We start from the raw sequence: 17,942 nt of genomic DNA, 5'->3' as shown, positions 1-17,942 counted from the left end.
CTGTGAGGACAAATGGGCTTAATAGTTAGTTTCATGTGTGTCATGTGTTTTCTGGCACTGTATGTCTGGTTAACTCACTTGAAAACTAATTACTAAGCCCATTTGTCCACACGGACAAAAAACTGAAAACTGCTTCCAGCGTTGCATTCCTCACACACTGTAGTATCTACCCACATATTAAAATTAAATTTCTGATAGCCCATTTTTTTTCTGTTGTTTGAGCAGACAATGGCATCATATATATTAATATCTCAGTAACTAATTGGCCTAGAAATAAACAAATTGCATATTTGAAATCAGCAGAAAAAACTGAATAAGTCTGTGCAGTTTCATTGCATTTGGTCTCTAAATAAGAAAAAATGCTCTAAGACCCATGTCCCCCCTTAACACAAACAGAAATAAAACACAAAGATGAAACAAGACAGGAAGTATGCTGCATTGTTTGCAAATGTATATTCAGCTTGTGCTAAAATAAAAAGCACAAATAAATTCCTAATTTCAACAAAGCCAGCAGCAAGTTGTCACTGACAGGCAGCCTTGCTGGACCCACACAAACAAGAGGAAAAAAAAAAGGTAAGCATACCCACGCATAATTACTGCACTGCAAGCTCAAGAAAGTGAGCAATCAAAAATGCTACAATGCTTAGGAATGCTGCCAACTTGCAATTCATAAGTGTTAATTGACAGCATGTGTCACAACTGTGCACCTGCAAATTAAGAATGTAGCACACTTCCGGCTATTCTCAAGCTACAGGTCAAGCAAAGGATGAGCAGAAAAAGGAAAGTAAGAAGAACCATAGCCAGTTCACAAGCCATGCAAGTTGGTCTGCCCAATGACCTCTCTAATGGGCACCAGAAGATCCCATCGATTTCATTTTTTGCTTCTGAGCTGTTCTTTTGCAAACAAAGGTGTGCATAATAAGTGTGCTTAATAATCCAGTGGCTGGCAGCGATGCCTGGGCTTGTATCACAATTGCCTAGGCCGACCGCGAAGAAGTAAAAGGCCATACTTCATTCCCTTTTTCTGAAAGTTCTCAAGTTTCCCTTTGCCTGTGCTGGGAAGAGACACTTCAACGGAAGAGTCTTTAATATCATTCAATCGATTTGGTAGCAGTGTGATCTCACAAAGGAATTTTCCATTCCCAGTTAACATTAGATTTACAAAAAGCCAAATCTTTAACCAGGCACACTGCAAAGGGCTTTGGGCATGCAGCCACACTTCCAAAAGAACCAGCTTCGTCCAGCCTAGTTCTCTACACATACACACATGCACACACAAAAGGCGCAGCGATGGCTGCTGCAATCCTACCTGCCTTCCATCTATAACCTTCTCTGCTGTGGTACTGTGGACAGTTTTTCAAATTGGGCACATGCTCAAGATCTAGGCAGGGGAAGGTCATGCACATCCCCACATGCAAGGCTCACACATGCGCGGCATGCATGGCTCACGTTTGGCACAACATAGTAGTGGCCAATAAACGTGAGAGAAGAAGGACGAGGAGCACGAGCAGAGAAGGTAGTAGTGCCAGGAGCCATGCCAGCAGCAGCTACAGGGGCCTGCAGCGGGACAGGCATGCGACCACAGGCGGAGGAGTATGCCGGATACGGTGCAAAAGGAACGGACGCCCCAGTAACACCCGACGTCCCACAGGCACTACCTGCGCCCGGCGCCTGGATGAGAACAGCAGTGTCAGTAATGACGCGGTCCTCGGTAGCATTTCTCCAGATAAATTTTTACCACACTGAGCAACAATTATTATAAATCGTGGTGGCAACAAGCAGTGTTTTATTACAGCCAGCAATCAGCTCGAGCACTTGGCGCAAACTGAAATGCATTACTTCATCTTCATGAACATCTGGAATGCTGAAGCATCGAGAATTGAACAAGATGAGCCCTTCCCTCTAAAAAGAAAAGGTGTTACAGTAGAACCCCGCTGTTATGTTCCTTAATGCTATGTTCTCTTGAGTGGTACGTTTTCCAAGCTGCTACAGTTTCATGAGCCAGAACTGAAGTTGCCCACATGCAGTACAAACGCTGCCGTTAAATTGCAATTGTGGCAGCGTCCCCACATGGTACGTCGCCAGGGTCACCTCGTAATAGCGCTTTACCCCGAGCTGGCATTTGACAGCCTGCAATTAGTGCACAGAACAGCATGCCTGCCAGAGCGGGAATTTAATTTACACTCTTCCGGCACACTGCACCCACGCAGATGTCACGCATGCTTACGGGCAGCATGAATTCTGTTGCAGCTGTCGGTGCAGTTCCATCGCTGCTGCGATGCGGGCACGAACGAAAGACGATGCAAAAACAAAACTATGCACCAGCAAAACGAGAGCCAGCAACGCTGCATCAGACACAATTGCGCGGGTTGGCATCGACAGCCTTGTTTCCGTCACATGCTTTTTTTCTCGCCATCTCCAGCTTAAAAGGCACGATTTCTAGGTTCCAGCAGACAAGAACTGTGTGAGATTAAAATGTTTGCCGCAAAAACAGTGCAGAAGAGCACATGTACTGCAACATCTACTGCTCCGCGTGCATTTCCTCCTCACTGCTGCCTCCCTTTCACCAACAGCTGCTCAGACAGACAGAGAGCCGAAACGGGGCATTTAAGATATTCTGAAGAATGATTGAGAGATCCACAGGGGCCTTGTAAACTCTAAACAGGCAAGCTGAGCTCGCAATAAATAAAAATAAAGCAGTAGACAACGATGCACAGTTTCCTGACGCACTGCATTCGGCTACTACGTACACATTTCCCAACAGGTATGTTTTCCCCATGTCCTGTCCTGTGACACACTGAACAGCGAGGCTCTACTGTATAGGCTCTAGGCTTTATTACTTAGAATACACTCTCTTCACAGTGTTACACTTTAAAAGGACACTGAGGGCAAATTGAAGTCGGCCTGTATCGATAGATTACTGCATTCTAATGACAAAGACGCTACTTTCACTGAAAACACAGCTTTTATAAGCCAGAAAAAGCCAAAAAATGCTAACACATGTCGCCATCACCAGCAAGGCTATGATGTGGTGTGAGGCATGCACTTCGTGATGACACAGAGATATGAAAACAGTGCACATATGTGCAGAGCTGAATAACCAAGGAAGTTTAACCCCTTAACCGTTTTGGACGAGCTACGCTCGTCCTTGCCAAGCCGTCCCCAAACCGTTTTGGACGACTGTAGCTCGTCCTCGCTGAATAGGTTCTTCCTTTCAGCGTTTCGGACGAGCAGCGCTCGTGTGGGGCTTAGATGGCATTTTACTCGACAGATGGCAGCACTGACCTGAAAATTTTGTTTTCTTCTACCGCATAAATGTATTTTTCGTATGGCAACCTGGGTTTTAAAAATGGCGTCCGGCGGAGGCGATGTGTGTTTTGTTGAGCCGTCTTCTTGGAAAAGACGCTTTTCTTCCTCGTCACCTTCTTAAAACGATGATGATTCAGACACCGAAGTGTACATTGTTTCAGGGAGCGAGGACAATAGTGATGACGTTGTGCTGATCAGCTCTTCCGATGAAGAAGAGGACAGCTCTGATGCAACATCGCGAGCGCACGTCAGTGGATGTAGAGATCGCCGTCAGCAACATCCCTGCGCGACCCCCTCGGTTTCCTTTTTTCGCAGCTCCCGGTTAGACCACTATAAGCTTCCCTGATGACTTGCTTGAATATATTTATCGCTTATTACCTGCAAGATGTTGGTTTTCTGTATTGCGAGAAATAATAAACTTCAATATGCTAATTTGACTTCATGTTTGCTTCAAATATTTTTTAAAGATCGAATGCATGGTTTTTATTGCAATATTAATCGAAATCAGGAATAAAAAAAGTAAGCAGTTTTGGTAAGAAATTCGTTGACATAACAAAACGGTGAAGGGGTTAAGGAGTGTGGCAGCATGCAGCTTGCAAAGAATGCAGAGATATATGCATTCACCTTCTTCTCTTTCACTGGCTCGGTGTTAGCAAGAGAGTTAGGATCAGGATCATCGGGCACTCCCAGGATGATATTTTCGTCGTTGGGATCTAAGGTAAGGATCTGAGGCTCCGGCTTCTTCACCATGGCCTGCAAAGGGGACAAAAATTAAACAGCAGGTAAACGACTTCAGAGTGCATGCACTTTCTGGTTTCAAATCTGTACAGCCTCAAGAAGACCGATGCACAACATCAGACCTGTGCATCCCAGATGACTTCGTCTTCCCAGCAGCCATAAACAAGTTCTTCGTTCTCAACAGGAAAGATGGAGTACCACGTGTCATCTCTGTCGTCCCCTGCATCTGGCTCTGCATGGAAAAATTAAGCATATTAACAACTGTACTCTGAGCAACAAGATAGATGCACGGAAAAAAAAAAAAGATGACATTTTGGAACGAGCAGCATCTACCCCTCCAAAAGCGCAAACAAATGCAAGAAATCTGCGCAACTAACCCAGGAATGGAAGTGAACCAGGTACAGAGTGCCTACACCCCAGCAGTATGGAAAACATGGCCACTCACTTGCGAGCCCAGCTTTGGCTCCTGCTTTGGCCAGCATGCTTGTGGACATGCCCTTCTGAGAAGTACCCAGAAGTCCAGCTCCAGAAACACTCTTGGCTGAAATATGAGATGTGAAATGGTCAGCACACCCTCCTTTTAGACGCACACCAAACACTGTTTCAGAGAAAAATGACTACAGTTGCGGATCAGCCATCATAAAAACTCAGCCCCTGCACTGATAGCATTCCTTACACTGGTGCGTGTGGTATATGAGGACACAACAGACAACAAGGCCACAGCTTGGGGTGAGTATAAAACAAACAGAATACCTTTATTTTTAACATTTTTGTTTAAATATGCTCCATTTGCAGATGAAAATAAGTGACAAAAAGCTAACTTTAAAAAGCTTCTATACATTTATTACCAGTACTACAAGAAATTTCCTAGTGCCGGAAGAGTCAGGTCATTATTTTCCAGTTCTCAGAGTCGGAACAGTGTACTGTGTTAAAATCAATCCTCAATTGCTGCAGACCCAAACAGCACACACAAGTGCACCACTAAGTTGAGGCAAATTCATAAATGTCTTTAATTCTTGAACAGAGTGACAATTTCTTGACAAAATAGAACTGCACAAAATAAAAGCAATATAATCATGTTAAATTATAACAAACACACCTAAATAGTTAATTACAAGTCCTATACAAACACAACGACTGGTGAGCCATCTTGTTTTTATGGGAATGCCAAGACCAGCAGCGTCCAAATCTGAGCGGTCCACGCGGCAAACGAGGAAGAAAGAGAAGTGGACACTTCTATACCGTTTTCCTGACACTTCAAACACAATCTTTGGATACTCTGTCCAGATACTGTAGTTTCGCCACGATTGGATTTATGAAAATCGGTGATATTCAATCACTGCCGAATGTTAGAAAATTTTCTAATATTCATCTCTCGATCGGAATATACCGTATTTACTCGCATAATAGGCGCACTTTTTTTCCAGAAAATCCGGCTCAAAGTTCGGGGTGCGCCTATTATGCGGGGTAAAATTTCCGGAAATTTTTCGACTCGCGAGACTGAACATACCGCATAAACGCACTCAGGTACGGGCCGCACCCCGTTTTCCCGTAGAAAATATTTTTTAAAAAATCCATGTAAGGGTCGCACCGAAACTTCCTATGACCCACGCGGGAATAGCCTTCGAAATGCACGTGCTGAGGCCTCAGCGATCAGCTCCCGCAGGCGCTTGATCGCGGAGGCTACACACGCGCACAGGAGCTTCCAGACGCCGCCCACGGAGGGCGCCCGAGATCACGCTCATCATCATCATCATCGTCTTGGACCGTCGGACTTACCCTCCTCCACACCCCTCCCTTACCCATTCCCAACAGATCCTCTGGAGACGCCTCCAGACCCGCTCTCTCCCTCAGCTGCTATCCCACTACTGTGGCACCTCCCCTGCATGCACCCTGTGCGGCGACCCTCACGCCACACACTCCCACATCCTTTTCGGCTGCCCTGCTGATCCTCCCCCGCAGGGACAGCCCGCGTTATCAAGTTGGGAGGATTGGGAGGTCGTGCTCTCGTCTCCGGACCCGCCATCGCAGCTTGCTGCGGTGCTTCGGGGTGCCGACGTCATGAACAAACACCGCATGAACGTTCCGACGTGGAGTGGGACCGCGCGGTGGTCCAGGGACCCAAGGGGGGTGTAAATACACTTTCCATAATAAAGTTTTTCTCTCTCTCTCTCTCCTCCGCTGCGAGCTTTCGCTATCCATATCGCCATCAGCCTCACCAGCTCCAGTTTTTTTTTTTTGTTGTTGCTGTCAAGCGCCGGGATCTGCGCTAGCGCGTTAGTTCATCGTGGCTTTTGGCTTTGCCGCCAAGCGTTGCTGTTTTAGCTCGACGGGCAAGCACCTTAATGGCTACACGACTGGGAGTTTGCTCTCGAACACGGCGAGCGTGCGGCAGGTCGGAAATTCGACGTGGCCGAGAAGTGCGGCAGTTGCGACTGCGGCGTGCCTAAATTTTTGTACGCGACTCCAGGCGCCAAGGTTTTCGCGGGGGTAAGTCGGGAACGTTTCCGGCTGGAGATGAAGCTTTCCAAACAGTCGTTTAAAGTGAGCATCCCTGAAAACGGAGCGCGGCTGTTCTACGCAATGTCGTTGTACGTGCTGTGGGTCCGCAGCAGCTGCGACGGCAGCAGCACTAGTGAGGACTAGTAGTGAGTTCAGCAAAAACTTTGTTAAAATAAAGATTGGGGGCAAGGGGCAGCGAGGCGTCGGCTTGCAATTGTGTGAATACAGTATTGATCACAGAGCCAAGTTCGGGGTGCGCCTATTATGCGCGGAAATAAAAAAAATCCGATTTTTCGCGCCTAGACCAGGGGTGCGCCTATTATGCGAGAGCGCCTATTATGCGAGTAAATACGGTAAACCGAAATCACATGCGTATTCGATTCATATTTGAAATTCCAAATATTCACACAACCCTACCAATTAAAACAGAACAAAGGAAGAGCAGGGAGGCTGGCTAACCAGGCATAATGCCTTGCCTGCTACTCTGCACATTAGAAGAAAAACAAAACAAAAGAGAGAGAAAAAACTTAGCCTGTGATGGCCATGGGCCATGACCATGGCCACTTGTCTGTCATAGTCAATGAATATTGAAATTAAACCGCAAATGTGCTCCAGCCAATCATTCTGTCATGCTAGACAGTGTAGAAATGTCTTTTTATGTCCCATTCGATGAAGAAATGAGACAGCAATTTAAGAAATAACATAAGGAAATAGTCAAGATATGTTGTAATCTTGCACAGACAATTATGAGGTTTCCCCTCTGTGCTCCATTTACGAAATTTCTTTACAAATATGCAATACCACCACGTCTGACATTCCACAACATTTAAGCACTGCAGAGTATGCTCCAACCAACCTTGCTGACTGAACGCTGACGCCGTTCGGTTCAGGATGGAAGGAACCCAGCCAGCTGCATTGTTCTTATTGTTCAGCTTGGCTAAAACCTGTTAATAAAATGTGCATGGAGATTCATTAGGGTACATCTGAGCGGCCACACAACAGACCGTTCCACCATTCCAGAAGCACAGCAGACCACGGCAATGAAGAAATAATCTCAATGCTCTGCACTCTGTTACTGCACACAGATCATGGACTTTTATCAAAAAAAGCACAAGTTAACAGCTGCTGTTTCTATATCAGAAGAATAAGTTAAACTGACTTAAAAAAGCTACAAAGAAAGCAAAACATGAAATGCCCTCGGTGCATGTTATGCGATTTTTTTTTTTCTTCGATTAATCATGCCAATATCAGTTTGGCTCAAAAGCCACACAAAGAGTGAAAAGAAGAGCAAGAATATTCTCTTATCTTCCCACAGTGAATTATTCCGGTAAGCAAAAATGTTAAAGGCTTTCATATCATTAACCCAGCCTAATCCTCCACCCCATCTAATATAAAATTTATCAAGCATGAAAACCATGACCGCTGCCAAAATGAAGAAAGCCCATATGTTAGCCTCTGCTGCTACTGAGTAAAGAAAAAATAATATAAAGAAATGGTGCCGTGTCACCTCCTAGCCCACAGGGGAAAGGGCGGTTGCCAAAAATGCTGCCAGCATATCACGTATGCTCTAGAGACAATACAGAAATTAGATTTTATGCCAACAGTATGCTTCGGTAATGAACAACAAAGGATAATGCGGAAGCACATTGAAGTGAATCGACCTCTTGTGCTGATCTCACCTGCTTGAAACAACTGCTTGCTGCACTTGCAAGAGCACAATTAAAAAAAAAAATTCTCCAAAATTTTCAAAATCCAACTGTGCATTCTACAAGTTAAGCGGCGCTTTGCAGCACCCTAAAGTTGAAAAAGAATCATCAATTTTATAATATATGTTCAATGCAGACACATAATAAGCATAAACATCAGAGAAAAGATGACCTTAATGGCTATGTCTTTACTCACATCATGAAAAGTTCCCAAAACTGCCTCACTTCACTTTGCAGAGTAACCCTGTTAACATAATCAGTTCCTTTAGCGCAGCACGTGTCAATTTCGTGCTTCAAGCACAAACAGGTTAGAAAACATGCACTGTTCAAAAACATGCACTGTCCCCACCTTGTGTTTGATATCCTCTGCATTCCAGATCACATCATCTTCCCAAGGCAGCTGAGATACCATAAGGTATGCATCATCAGGAAAGTCTTCAACATCCTTCAGCTCCATTGTATGTGGATACTGGTCCCTGTCTTCATTTTCCTGAAAGCAGGGGGATAAGGACAACCCAACTGATGCCACAATGGCGCAAGTTCGCCATTTCACTCCACACATTGAAGTCCCAGTATTGCTCCACAGTGGATGAATAACTATGCGAGTAACACAACATAATTAGCAACTTCAACACAAACAAAACTATATGCCACCAACATAAATCAGCATTTTTACCCAGCAACCATAAAGTGAGGTGCATTCCTACTTGAGACTTCAGTGCAATATTTGCAATGTACTAGCAGCACTTTCTAGCGCCACTCTTTATTTCTTTCAATCGCGTCTCTGTGATCACTTTGATAATGCTGCAGTGGGAGTGTCCACTGTGACTGAGACGATGCGGTCTGCGGTGGGGAAAGGATGAGGGGAGGCAATGGGGGTTGATGGGCAGTCAGAGGCACTCGCTTCCATTCACCTCTTCCCATGAACTCTCTTCCCCTCCCTCTGTTTTTGCACCAGTGGCAGCTTAGTGGCTACGGTGCTAGATCTCTAGCTGGCACGATGAAACGTCGCAAAATGCGAGACTGTCAGAGCAACAGGACTTCTGCATACAATAACGAACGCCTGATGGTTAAAACCAATCCTTGCATTACGCTGTCCTTTGCAGTCCCGATACGTCTTTGTCACCTAAGATGCACTCGACTGTGACACTAGCTAAGCCTGCCACAGGCGAAAACTAGCACAGCATTCCTTTTCAAGGTTGAAAGTCACTGGTTTTAAAGTGGTTTACGCTGAAGACCGTCACGTTACAGCGCGCGCACACACACGCACACACACACACACATATTAATTAGCATCTCAAAGGCCCTCTAGGGGCATTAACATGAGGCATAATAAGGGAGTAATTACTCATTGACATCCACCCGAGCGCAGCCATACGGCCACAAAGGAAAGCTATACAGCTTTCCTTTGTGGCCGTATGGCTGCGCTCAGGTGGACGTCAATGAGTAATTACTCCCTTATTACAAATCTACTCCACCTTGGGGGATTCCCCTAAATATTTTGGTTAACATGAGGCATGTTCAACACCCCAAAGCTGCACATGGGCTACGAGAGACTTCACTGCGGAGGGCTATGGATTAATTTTAACCGCCTGGGGCTCTTTGACATGCACTGACATCACATGGCACATGGCAGCTTTTGCGTTTTGCCTCCATGGAAATGCAGCTGCCATAGCTGAGATTTGATCCCATGTGACCAGGCTCAGCAGCCAAACAGCATAGCCACTGTGCCACTGCAGCAGGTCAGACAGCAATTTCAATTTCCTTTCACACCTCTATGGTTGGAAAGAACATCTGGGCATCTCATACTGAACCCATCTGAAATAATAAAAAAAAGAAGGAGATGATCCAGTATCTCAAACTCACTGTGATGCACTGGAAGCCGTAGTCAAAAGTGTCCCCTGTTTCTGGAATCCCGTACATGTCGTACCACAGCTGGGCTGGCCCATAGCGCCAGTCGGCCACTTGTGGTGACACATCAGAGGAACGCGATGCTTCGTTCTTGTTTCCTGACGCTTGCTCCTCCTCGGGCCGCAGTAACCGCATCTGCAGAGCAACACCCATTGGGCCACGCGTCATGTGGGTGGGCATAGAGACAAAACAGGAGTGACAACATCTTCACAAATCGTGCACTGCATCAAAATAAGCTCAGAGACATGCTTATAGTAAGATGGTAAAAATTAAGCTGCTTGACAGGCCGGAAGATCAACACAGTAAAGCCAGAAACATTGCTGAATTTTTTGGGAATTCGAACAATTTTGTGGCCTCCCACAGCCCTTCAGATGATAATGTTTTGCACGTGAAGATTTCTAAGTGGCAGTAGAAATTCTAGAAATATATGTAGGATATTCTGGGTGGCATTCAATATAGCTACATATATATAATCAATGCCTTGGAACAAAATGGCATGCTTGTAGCCAAGCCAGAAAAAAAAAAATCCTAGATGTATTTCCCCAAGATATTTCCCAAAGAAAACTGAAGGCATAATTTAAAATCAATCGTTCCAAAAAACTAACTTTCCTGGTAAAAAAAAAATGTTTTAACAGAGGTATTGCAACATTAGCAGGTGACCAATTAATATACAGAACTTCGCTATTGACTTAGTAATATGCCCAATTACTATCTCACATAATATGGCCTACAGTGCACATGGAGTCGACCAACTGAAGTTTCCTCTTTGTAGTTAATCCATGCACCTTGATACATAGCACCACACACGCACAAATATCCAGGGTGCTTTGTTCTATTTAGCAGTCACTAGGTGCAAAACTTTCAAACTATGCTGGACTTTCACTGCTTCATGAACTGAGCACCTAACACAATCTGTGTGTTGCAATCTGTGTGATGGTACATGCATCCAGTTTTACCGTTTTAGCGTGTTAAGAAGTGAGACCTAATTTGCTTGTCTTCAATTATGCAGCAAGGTTAATTCCCTCAACAACAGCAGGAAACAATAAACTGTTGGAAGTTCAAAACTGCCTAGGTAAGGTTAACCAATGCTCTTCTGCAAGTACAGCTTTAATGAACATTTAGAAGTAATAAAAAGAAAGTATTGCTAGGTAGGGTACAAAATGCGTGCTAGTTGTAACAGCTGCTCATGAAACAGCTAAGATGAGTGAAGCACGTGGCAGTGGCAAATAAGGAAGTGCATATCAGCTGGCACAGTTGTTTCCGGTAGAAACTGTAGAAATAAGTCCCAAATTAAATGAAGAGGGAGAGGCAAATAGTGAAAAACGCTGCTGTCAAACGGCACGTGTATGGGTTTGCTGACCTCATCGTCTGGCTCGCACATTTCTGGAGGCGGGGGCGAGGCCACATCCAGGCGCCATTCAAACTCCTCTCCGCGGCCACCACCCCCATCCTGGGAGGCTCCATCACTGTCCGCGGGTGGGCCCTGCTTCTTCCGCTTGCGCTTGCGAACTCCACGCCAGATTTGCGGCAAGCTCGACGGCTTTCCCGGGCCAAACAGTCGCGAAAAGCGCAGCACCTGCAACGATAGGCAGTGGCTCATTATATCAACAGAAATTAAGCTCTTCTCAATTTTGACCATACCTCCCAACTGTCAACAATCATCTTTCAGAAGAAGATTAAAAAAAAGCAGCGTACTTTCTATGCATGGCCTACCAAGGTGTGCACGGGCCTCGGCAATGCAAGACCATGGTTTGGAAAAGGAAAATGGAGGAGTACACAAGTCTCAGACCTTCTGCCCTTCCCTAGGGTCAAAGAAGTGCCAGCAACAGTTATTTCACACCCTTTCCCCTGTAAATGCAACCACTTCCAGGCACAACTGGACCCTATGATCAAAGATTACACTCTCTCAAGAACTGCATACCATGCTTAAAGGCTTCTTCTTGGGCAGCAGGTTAACACAGAAGTTTTTGGATATGACATATTACGACGAAAAACGCTGTTTATCCCAAAAATAGTCCCTCACAAAGAAGGCAGCTGGATTCATATCAGTACTGTACTTTCAGCAGATAAAAATGCAGATGTGCAGTTACTAGTTACGTCCGCTCTACACCCTCGCCCACCCAAGGCAAGGTCGAACGCCCTCACCATACCTCTCCCATGACACAACCAGCACTACTTCTTTACGGTCTCACTCGGAGCAACAGCGGCCGGCAATCCAGGCTGCTGAGCGAGTGCTGCACACCAGTGCTTTTTCGCCGAACCCCCACCCCCCCCTTCTGAGTTGAGGGGCATGTGGACTCTAGAGGAGATGCACTGAGGCGACACTGAGGCAGGCGAATGGAGCCGAAACCAAGTCAAGAGCCAGGAGCACTACAACCAGGTGACCACCCTCTTTTTGAGAAGTGCGCCAGCCTGCCTGCATGCCTGCACTACCAAGGGAGACCACCAAATGGGAGATCCCAATGAACCCTTTGGCCTGTTGGCTAACCCTTGATGCTATGTGTGCTGTCCAAGGCTCCAGGTACGGCCAAAGCCAGCAGAGCGGTCCTGGCTCTGAGTGCCCCCAAAGTTGCAGCCATGGTTGGAAACCCTTAACTCAAATTATTTTCTTCTTTCCTATACCTCCAGATCCAATGCAACAATATCCCATCACAATTACCTCCTTCGAGTATCATGAGAACTATAGTATTATGCAAGTGTACAGCCTCTATTAAAAATATACAGCCCAAAGGGTTTGCTTCTGAGCCCTGCAGCTTTTTGTTCCACCAGTGTCCCTAATTCCTCAAAGGTGGGAGGAACTCACATCCTCTACCCTACCAAGCTTAGGACTGCCAAATGTGCTAGAGGCAATCTTGGAGGCAAATCTCTTGGGCTGCATATTTTTGACAAAGGCTGTACACTGGAGTAAATTTCAAATTGTAAACCAGCTCCAAAAACCAGGATATTAAATTTCAGCAAGCCAGTTAAAAAAAGAACTTGCCTGACCAGGTCGAAACTCTGGGAAGAGTTCAGTGACATCCAAGTCTGCATACTTGGAAGGCAACATGGCTGCCAGAGGGGTGTCGAGGTTGCGCTTTGGTGCTGAGGACGAGTCATCATCTTCATTTTCTTTGGCCTCCTCAGTTCCCTTGCTGGCATCTTTCTCAGCCGCTGCAGAGTCTGGCAGGGGTGCCGGAACTGGTGGTGGTGGCATCAGTTGCGAGTCTTCAGACGCCTCCTTGACGGCCTCTTCCTGATCTTTGATCTTGGTGCCATCCTCACTTCTTTGCTCTGTGTGTAACAAGAACTGCGCTTCAGTACCACTGTTACTGGCTTATCCACAAGTCACATACTAGCAAAATTAAAGCACAAAAATGAAGAAGTGCTCACAACAATCTCAGTGCAATAAACACCACGAGAAACCAATGTGCACCACAAAAACAAACACAAAAAGGGAAGGAGGGTTTTAGGCTGGAGGATAGTGAACAATGAAGAATGACACCCACACATCTTACTGAAGTGCACAAAAATGCAGCAATGTATCAATTCAACATGCTCATCGTTTTCTGCAGCTGTGTAAAGCCTCACCATTTAAAGAGTTTCTACAATTATGCTTATAAAACTGGAAGACTGTAGTAGGAATAGAGGCATTGCTCAAATAACCCTTTCTCATGGGTGTTTCTAGCAAGTACGCTGTTTTCAAGAGAGCTCTCAGTGATGATTAGAGGAATCATATTTAGTCCACTGTGCTTCAGAGAATCTCCCAAGGTGTAGTAAATTTACACTAAAGAAACAATTACTCATTTGCATTCACAAAGCACAGCCATACGGCTACATTGTAGCCATATGCTGAACTTGGGTGGATGCTAGTGAGTAACACTTTTGAGTTATCAATCAATTTAGCCTTGCCCTGCCATATGCTAGCTTTCTTGATTAGCTCAGTTAGTAAAGTTACTACTCCGGATTGGCGGTGGTCCTGGGTTCAAACCCCGGACCAGAACTACTTTTTCTTCAATTACACAGCTTCTGTGAAAGCTGCGTAGCTTTCCTTTGTAGCCATGCCGCTCCCTTATTAGAAATCATACTCGCTACAACCTAAAATGTATGGGAATTTGTAATGACCGAAAGATGGATTCAGCAGTAGCGGTGGAGAAAAGATACTGAGCCTGGTGGCACCTGTCACCACCTCGTTCCAAAAGGGAGGTTGTTGGGACTCATCCACACATCCAATATTTCACAGGAATGCCCACTCTTGACAACAAGACAGTCTACCACTTTGTCTTTCTCTCTCCTTTTTGTTCACTTTCCTCCAGATGCATTCTCCCGAGACAAACATCCACAAGCTCAGCCCAGCCTCATGCGCAAGGTACACCGGACACAGAGAAACCCACACGCAGTGCAGTGCATCAAGGCCACAGAGGTCATTTCTCATCTGAGTGCAAAAGACACACAGTGCAATTAGGTGCGAAACCACAGGATTATTTATAATACCTTGACTACGACAAGCATACAGCATTCGCTGGAATGCACCCTCGAAAGTGTCATTTTCTTCAGCCAGATCGGAGCCTAAGGAAAGATGCCGCAGCGGAAGGCATGTTTACACACAAAATATACTGGATCAAAATGAGAGAAAGTGAGAAAAAAAAGGATCTGCACATCTACGCTATTCCCTGCATGTCTCTCATCTCAGATAGCAAGTTTTGCCATGAAAGCAGACTTCACAGCATTGCATGCAAGTCGTGCTGGTCTCCAGAAGTACAGTTCAAGCATTTAACCTGAAAAAAGTTTAAGGTGTTTCTACACGTGCACTACCCTTTGAATAAACACACAAATGAGACAGCCGCCGCGGTGGCTCAGCGGTTATGGTGCTCGGCTGCTGACCCAAAAGACACGGGTTCGATCCCGGCCACGGCGGCTAGAATTTCTTTGGAGGAGAAATTCTACAGGCCCGTGTACTGTGCGATGTCAGTGCACGTTAAAGAACCCCAGGTGGTCAAAATTTCCGGAGCCCTCCACTACGGCGTCTCTCATAGCCTTAGTCGCTTTGGGACGTTAAACCCCATGAACCAAACCAAACCAAACAAATGCGACAGCCTCACAGAATGTCAGACAGTTGACACACGTTTGAAAAAACCTATGTAGTCTACACCTGGAGCTATATACAAGAGATGCAGGGGATGATCTCAAACAGAACCTGTTTCATTTGTGCATGTAAGTCTTCATAAAAAGCTGTAATAAGTGATGGTGCCTCACACTGGCTCTTACAAATATTTTAAAGGTCTGTATTGCACCCCAAGAAAAGGAATGTTTGTGTTTGGTTTGGTTTATGGGGTTTAACGTCCCAAAGCGACTAAGGCTATGAGAGACGACGTAGTGGAGGGCTCTGGAAATTTCGACCACCTGGGGTTCTTTAACGTGCACTGACATCGCACAGTGTGGACAGCATAACATACACAGCCAATACCAGCCTGCACATTCAATAACTTGCATATGTGAAAGATATGCACTTGCTTGTATGAATACTCGGCAAATGTGAAACCTAAACAAACTTGCAGCCTCTTACCAAGCACAGATGTGTCAACAGCGGTTTCTTTCTTTTCATCACCATCATCATCTGCGAGTTCTTCAAAATCGAAGTAGTCCACTGACGATGGCAACTTCTTTGAATATTCTGCAAGGATTGAAGCAAACAAGCGTTACACAGAAGCTCCTACCCAGTCGAAGTTGGTCGTACAGAAAAAGTAGGAGGACAAATCGGAACCACATAGTGGCTGCCAAGTGGTTCCACACGGCTCCTCCAGTACTTTCGAAGACTTGACAGGCATGCACAGGTATTACATCACCTTCGTCACTCTGCGACGATTCCTCGTTATCTCCGTCACGGGGGCTATGTCCATCGCGAGAACTTTCAGCTTCCACATCCTCGGTGATCTCTTTCCACATGCTACCAATGCCCAAGTGGCTGATCTGGTGCAGGCTCCGCTTCGACTCCTGTAGCAGGGCGCATGTTTCAGTAAGAGTTACACTAGTTTCATAGTACTAACAGCAGCCGAAACGATACGATTCCACACGGTGCATGCAAACATTCGCGATGGGCTTCGGCAACCAGCTATATCATCCGAACTGTTTTGACTATGTACTCAAGAACTCTCCCCTCACCGGATCAAGGAAGTCATCTTCGAGCCTTCCGTGTTCATCGATGTTTCCGAACAGGAATCCAGTCAGGACCATGTCCGGCTCCCCATCCTCGTCGCTGTCCATGGCTTTCGGCTGACTAAAGCAAAGACCACGGGTAAAATCGGATGCCTCAAACCACGACGTTTTAGTAGATCAGCGTTCTAAGCGACAAAACGGTGTCGATTACTGCAGTGATTACAACAAAACAAGAAACGCACGTTAGTTTAGTTCTAAAGCGGTGAAAAGTTGTCTACTGCAGTTTGTTTACATGTGTATTCTTATTGCTTGCACGTCCGTCAGTGATGAGACTGTGCTGAGTGCAATTATTTTTTGCGGACATCCATGCTACTACATGAGGTTTTTAATAAATGTATGGCATGTTATAATTACAGGGCATTACTAGAGCTTTGAGCGCGATAGGCGCGATGTGAGCCGATCACCTGTACACCCAGCTGATTTCTTTTTCTTTGCCTGCAGAAAACCTAGTATAGCAGGTGTACCTAAGTCATTTCCAAAACAAAGGTCTCACTTTTCACGGCATTTCGTTGCAAATACTACGTAAACAGAGCCAAATCTCTGAGACTACACAGAGCACGAAGGCTCCACCAACTTGTCACCATTTTTAGGGTTAAGGACTCGCCCCTGTCGCCCTCTGACGGTTTTTAAACTAAGCGCGGCGACGCGGTCACAGCACGAGTCAACAACAATGGTGCTGCTTGCATGACGTCACTAACGTCACGGTCCTTCGCATGGTCCCTCGTTTGTCGTCTGCAGCGCCCGCTTCTTTTGCGCGGTGCTGATGCTCGAAGTATGATTAGGAATGGCCAAGGTCTACATGGCACATGTTTCTCAAAAGATTATATTTTTAGGAACTCCATAGTCTGTGGTGTGGCCTTGTAAAGCTAGCGTTTCGCATTTTCTGGCACTCAAAAAAGAGCTGAGATCGACGCAAAAGCGTCAATTGAAAGCGTCAAGCAGAAAAGCATTCCGTCGACGAACCCACTTTACCAGGAGACCTCCTGGAAATTTCACTAATGATTCTTGCTGTGCACTAATTGCATAGTCACAAAACAATTTGTGAAGTAATCGTCTTTCAAAACTAGTGCGTGACGAGAACGCAAGCCAAACCCTGGCGAAAATCTTTTCCAGCCCAACTGGTTTATGGAACAATTTCCAGTGGGTTCCAGTTGGAACCATCTGGGTTCCACTTGGTTCCAACTGGAACCAGCTGGGAATTGTTCCATAAACCAGTTATATAGGCTGGGAAAGATTTTCACCAGGGAAGAAAGCGTGTGGTTTTTTACACAAAAGATAGTTTATAAAAATTTCTCGTGTCGCATCAGCCGTGCTTGACTGCTTCATATGTCTTGCATTAGTCGGCATATTTCATTAGAATAACGAATATTAATAGCAAGCATACCTACAAAGAATTCCGTTTTTATCTGGGGGATTTTAAAAAAATTCCTGTGAGCAAACTGCTGGCCTAATCGAGAGCAAACTTCGCTCACGGGGTAGCATATTATGGTCCACGTTCTTTGAGACGTAATTAAATGTCAGTACTTGCCTACATTTCCTGAAATTAAGAAAAAGCTGCTGTCAACTGCGAGCAAAGCTGTCGCA

General features: G+C 45.6%; 1 protein-coding gene across 1 annotated transcript in view; it reads right to left on the bottom strand.

Annotated features, from left to right (window-relative positions):
* The window catches only part of Taf1 (TATA-box binding protein associated factor 1), a 51,057-nt gene extending 34,094 nt beyond the window's left edge, over positions 1-16,963 (bottom strand). The window contains exons 1-13 of the mRNA XM_089566975.1: positions 16,852-16,963; positions 16,305-16,419; positions 15,989-16,136; positions 15,709-15,816; positions 14,637-14,711; positions 13,147-13,436; positions 11,527-11,742; positions 10,122-10,301; positions 8,605-8,745; positions 7,406-7,493; positions 4,493-4,588; positions 4,170-4,279; positions 3,934-4,062 (exon numbers count right to left, since the gene is read on the bottom strand). Of these exons, the coding sequence (XP_089423101.1) occupies positions 3,934-4,062; positions 4,170-4,279; positions 4,493-4,588; positions 7,406-7,493; positions 8,605-8,745; positions 10,122-10,301; positions 11,527-11,742; positions 13,147-13,436; positions 14,637-14,711; positions 15,709-15,816; positions 15,989-16,136; positions 16,305-16,406 (1,683 nt within the window). The 5' untranslated portion in view covers positions 16,407-16,419; positions 16,852-16,963. The remainder of the gene's footprint in view (positions 1-3,933; positions 4,063-4,169; positions 4,280-4,492; positions 4,589-7,405; positions 7,494-8,604; positions 8,746-10,121; positions 10,302-11,526; positions 11,743-13,146; positions 13,437-14,636; positions 14,712-15,708; positions 15,817-15,988; positions 16,137-16,304; positions 16,420-16,851) is intronic.
* Positions 16,964-17,942: the final 979 nt, after the last annotated feature.

This window comes from Amblyomma mixtum, chromosome 1, assembly GCF_055824585.1.
Source record: "Amblyomma mixtum isolate Tamu chromosome 1, ASM5582458v1, whole genome shotgun sequence".
Lineage (NCBI taxonomy): Eukaryota > Metazoa > Arthropoda > Arachnida > Ixodida > Ixodidae > Amblyomma > Amblyomma mixtum.
Note: the sequence above shows the minus strand (reverse complement) of the source record. Positions and strands in the feature narration are given on the sequence as shown.